Raw genomic sequence first — 5031 nt, 5'->3', positions numbered from 1 at the left:
CGATCGTAACGGCTTCTGCTTTTTATTCGTAACGTTGGAGCTTAGTCTAAAGTTGTACATTTAAATAAAAACATCGAATTTTAATCCAGTATGCATAATTCAAAGCTATCCTGTCCACACAACGCTAGGACGCTTGCTTTCTCTTAAGAGGCCAAATCTAACAAGAGAAACGGAAGAGACAAGTTACTTTGGCTGCAAATAATTAAAAAACCTGGCTCAACATTCTGCTTGTACGTTATGGTGTGTAACCGAGATACGTCCTTTAGAAGAGAAGACACCCCAGTCAGCTCCCTCTGCCGTAGTTACGTAGGAACGACGATACTCTTGGCCAGCAAAACGAGAAGAGCGAGATCTGCATTTCCACCCGCTTGCTCCAAAGCCTCAAGAGCTTCCCGCGTGGAGAAACCAGCGCCGAGGATCCGATCAACATCGGCCGCAGGGAAAGCAGGCGGTGGAGAAGCACCCGGGGCAAGTCCGGCATAGCCAGCTGGTGAGCTCAGTGGCGGCTCCTCACACCCACCCGCCGGCCATGGACCTTCAGGAGCAGAGCTGCTGCTTCTCCCAGGTGCTCCTGGGAACAGGCTCCGGGTATCCTGAGGTGCACCTTCATCCAAAGCAGGTTTAGAGGAAATGGATGCGTTTCGCTCCAAAGTCGGGCTAGCTGGACTCCCATAACCTTCTGCCAAAACCTCCTCCTGCCCAGAGCTCGGTTTCCGGTCAGAAGTCGCTGCCGAACTCGCCACAACCAACTCACTCTTCCCTGAAAAGGTCTGACTCTCTGAAGCACCTTCTCCAAGAGCTGACTGCGTGCGACTGGCAGACCCAACGCTGACGTCTTCTGTGCCAGACTCACAGGGCTGTTTCCCCTCTGCTCTTCCACCTTCAGACCTCACCTCACAGAGGGAACAACTCTGTTCCTGGCTGGCTGGCTCCAGCCCTTTCTGCTCATCCTCAGAAAGCCCCTTCTGTGGTGCTGCTGGCTCTTGGCGAGCCATTTCCAGCGGAGAGACTTCCTCAGATGCAAGGATTTTACATTCTCCTTTCCGACTGATAACCAAGAGTCTGTGCAGCTCTTTCAAGGCGGATGCCAGAGAGAAACACGGCTCTTCTGCAGGTCTTCCCGGATCCGCGTCCAGCTGATGGATGCTGGTGGGGGAAGAGCTGTCTTCAGTCACCAAATGCGACAACTCGTTGTACTTCGCAGGAATTTCGCTGGTGCGTTTAGACTGTGGGACATCACCGGTGGAAAGAGGATCACTCACGGAGGAGGCAGACCTCAGCGACTCCACCTCCATGGAAAAGGCATCTGAGTTCAGGTCGGACACACTTCTCTCCGCAGCCTGCTGCTCCTGCTCGCTGGCTGAGCTCTGTGCTTCAGTGACGGACTGCTCGACGACGTCGATTTCCATGAAGGCTTCCGTACGCGTACAGCCACAGGAGGCGGACATTTGGATACTCCCTTTCACACAGCCAAGGCCTGCTTTATCCAATCCAGCTCCTTCCGCTTCCGTAGGAGGATTTTCTGACTGGCTGGCTTCTTCCATAACAGATTTCTCAACCCCACCAAGACGGCAGGGAGGTTCTGGGTCAGTTGTCTCAGTTTGCTTCTCCAGATGTTCCTTCCCTGGTTCTTCAGGTGTCAGATGGTCTGTGGGAAGCTCCTGCTTTTGCTCCTGTTCTGGAAGCAGACATCCATCTTTATTCTGCCCGTGCTCAGCAGCAGTGTCAGCCAAACTACTTTCTTTTGTCACTTCCAAAGGGTATTCCTGACCACGGTCTCGTTCTTTAGCGTTACATTCCTTTAGACTGTCAGCAATAAATGTTTCTTTGAGTGTCTCCTGTGAAAGGCAAGCTGGATTGCAACAGGTTCCCTCCCCTGTCTGGGGAGAAGGGTCGTGATTTGCCAAGGAAGCATTATCGAAAAGATGCTGTAGTAAGAGAGGATGTTCTTTTTCTGGGGTTATCTGGCCTTCGGTTGAAGACTCAAAAGACTCGATGGCTCTAGGACCAACGGGCTCTGCGAGGCTAGATTCGGGTGAGCAAACTGATGCAGGGGCAGAGACAGAACGATCAAGTAATTGATTTGTGGGATTACAGATCTTGGAATTGAGTCCTGAAGAATGGGCTGGATTTTGAAACCCATCAGAAGCTGGTAATGAGGGCATTTCCAGTGAGGTAGTTTCTTTGTCACTATTCTCTAACAGAAGACAAAGAAAGAAGTCGTTAGGGCACACGAGAACCACTGCTTTCGCTGCAGTAGTGAAAACGTACACACCGATGGCTGTAAATACCTGGTCTGTGGCCCACTCCAGCTGCAGTAAACACACACTACATGCATCAAGGCTTCTGACGTTCTGTTTGGATTAGGAAACAAACACACCAAACTCGTGTTAGCATTCAGAGCACACCACATGCATAGTTATCGTCCTGCGGCCTCACAGCTCCCCTCCCGACTGTCCATCCAGACAGTGTACGAGCAGCAGGAGCTCCTCACGTTCACTGCCTTCCAGAAGGCGTTCTGCCTGGGAAATCCGTTACAATTTAAAGGCTGTTCTGTACTGCCTGTGCTGCAGAGTGCTCCCTGGGTGACGCCACACACTTGATAAAACACACGCACGTGCTAGACACAAGGCACGTGTCTAGCACGGTATTGGTTTGTTCCCTGTATGGCTGAAGATATTCAGGAGCCCTGTTTGGGGGAAATGACAATTAAGAGGGCATCACAACTCTTGGGTGGCACTCCCAGCAGCTATTGCCTTGCGCTGGCGAGCAGCATCACAGGGAGAAGGTGAGCGCGCTGCAAAAGGGAACCGTAACGATCCGAGGGTGAAAGGGTGAAAGCCCCAAGAGGAACTGCTGCCCGAGGCCGAGAAGAGCAAAGCAAAGGAAGGCACAGCCAGAAGTCAGCCCCAGCTCACTCCTTCCTTCTCCACGCGGAGAACGGATGAATTGCAAGTCTCTATCAGTAGCACCAAACACTGGATCTCGTTATCAGGACAGATTAAATAACTGAACTTCTCTTGCTAACGGTCTAATCTTGCCAACGTATCAGCTCTTATGCGCCTGTTAAATCACTAACACGACCTTTGCCTAACAGCGCTTGTTCTTCCATGAAAGACCTACTCTGCCCAGCAGCAGAAATCCCAACGGCGATCCAGATTTTGTGCCGTGCCCTTTGTTGCATTAATTCCCTTCCCAGAGGCCTCCAAACCCAGTGGTCTTAACCACGGTTTCACCTGAAGTCTTCCTCCTTTTACAGCTACCCAGCTGCACTGGGGGACAGCTAACCATGTCAGCCAAAACCTCCTTCCTGTTCCACACCATGGAACAAACCTGCCTTTTTCATCTCAGTTACTTGCTCCTTTCATTTTCCGTTACATAAAAGCAGCGCACTACGTGCTGCGATACCGCACCTCCGGTCGATACGCGGCACGAAACGCAGCAGCCGCTGCACAGAGCCATCCCCTCTGCCGGCTGCACGTCGGACCTTAATGCGTCTGCAACCTGGCGACGCTGCAGTATTAAAACGCCAGAATTATCCTGCAGATTTTCAGACTGCTCATCTTTCGTAAGGATGGCAAAGAGGCTTGTGACATAGGATCCGGATGAATGCCAGAGGGATCTTTTCCCGTTTGTACATGACAGGATTATGCGCCCGCTCTCTGCTCCCAAGCCAATCCTTTAGAGAGCAAGCGGATCGGTAATAAGGGTCTGATCAAGCCCATCAGGGGTTTGCAGGCATTTAGACAGCAGCAGTAGCTGGTGTTCTGCCAAGCACTCCCCAGCGGCATCCTTCGGAGACCTTCTGTCATCCTCCTCCTCGGGACAGCTACGGGAGCTGAATCCCAGCACCACGGGGGATATCGATCCAGCTAACACCCGGAAGAAACCCTGCTCTGCTAAGCGCGCCATCTGGGATAAACTGCTCTCGACATTAGGGAAAGCCTGATGCGGTGGGAGTGCCCGTTGCGTATCGCGGCCGGCTGGGGTAGAGTGCCTGAACACGCTCCCTCCTCAAGCACCTGTAGTTTTGCTGCTGGCTTTGTAAATCCTCCATCGTCACAGAACTGCTACGAGGGGACACCACCGGACACGGGCAGAGAAGCGCAAGCTCGCGGACACGAACGCAGCAGATGTGGAGAAGCTAGATCGCGGTGACACGCACCAGGAGCCTACCACCACCCCGGCCGCCTTGCCGTAGGTGTTGACCACCAGCAAGTCAGCTGACAGAAATCACGAGGCTTGCTGGAGTGGGCTTTGGGGGATTAAATAAAGCTCGGGAATAATCCAGGTGCATTCAAAATGAGAACTTTAATAGCTGACAGATGCACACAGTGATTTCTGTTGTACCATCACCGTAAAACAGCAAAAATTCAAGCTGTTAGGGAAGAACACAGGCCTTGCAGGCCGCTGAGCTTCCTTGGTCCTGCATTACATTCTCTCCCTCTCCAGTTTCCTGTTCTTTCACTTGGTTTTCCTGTTACCACCTAGCAGCAGCTGACAGTTTTGGAAGAGAGGAAGAGTGTACACGTCAATATCCTGACATTTTAGGAGACAGTTAACGAATGTGGGTGGGTCAGAGGCTTGTGACGTGCCTAAGACTTACACATACTCAATCTAAACAAGACCTACCTTAGCTCTGTGTACGGGTGTTGACAAGCACTAAGCGAATACACAAAATGCACTTCCCAGCCTCATAAATCTTTTCCGTTCCTCTAGGGCTCAGCCTCGATGGAGAACCCTAGACTGCTGATCAGTCTGAACAAAGCCACGTGGTCTTTAAACTCTACTGGTACATAAGCACCTTTGACTTTAGTCATATTAGGCACTTTTCATTTTAAAGCGCTCGACTAAAATGCTTTTACTGTATAGACTCATGTATTTTGGGCCGTGGTTTGCTTTTTATTCGACCCTTTCAGCAGAGAACCAAGTCCAACCAACGATGATGTCTGCAAAGCCTCATCCGAAACAAGAGAGATATTGCAAAAACCAGCCCAGGCTTCATCAGGCCCAAAATTTTCCCAGGAAAAG

At 51.3% G+C, this 5031-nt stretch overlaps 2 protein-coding genes across 2 annotated transcripts in view; both read right to left on the bottom strand.

Annotated features, from left to right (window-relative positions):
* Window positions 1-302: 302 nt before the first annotated feature.
* Window positions 303-5031, bottom strand: part of RSC1A1 (regulatory solute carrier protein, family 1, member 1) — an 11106-nt gene continuing 6377 nt past the window's right edge. Inside the window, exons 6-7 of the mRNA XM_010152787.1 lie at window positions 2292-2354; window positions 303-2197 (exon numbers count right to left, since the gene is read on the bottom strand). Coding sequence (XP_010151089.1) covers window positions 303-2165 — 1863 coding nt within the window. The 5' untranslated portion in view covers window positions 2166-2197; window positions 2292-2354. The remainder of the gene's footprint in view (window positions 2198-2291; window positions 2355-5031) is intronic.
* The window catches only part of LOC104510515 (protein DDI1 homolog 2-like), a gene marked incomplete at its 5' end in the record, with an annotated part of 13870 nt that continues 13306 nt past the window's right edge, over window positions 4468-5031 (bottom strand). The window contains one exon of the mRNA XM_010152786.1: window positions 4468-4497. Coding sequence (XP_010151088.1) covers window positions 4481-4497 — 17 coding nt within the window. The remainder of the gene's footprint in view (window positions 4498-5031) is intronic.

This window comes from Eurypyga helias, unplaced genomic scaffold, assembly GCF_000690775.1.
Source record: "Eurypyga helias isolate BGI_N326 unplaced genomic scaffold, ASM69077v1 scaffold26795, whole genome shotgun sequence".
Taxonomy (NCBI): domain Eukaryota; kingdom Metazoa; phylum Chordata; class Aves; order Eurypygiformes; family Eurypygidae; genus Eurypyga; species Eurypyga helias.
The sequence above is the reverse complement of the archived record's forward strand: the minus strand, read 5'-3'. Positions and strand labels throughout refer to the sequence as shown.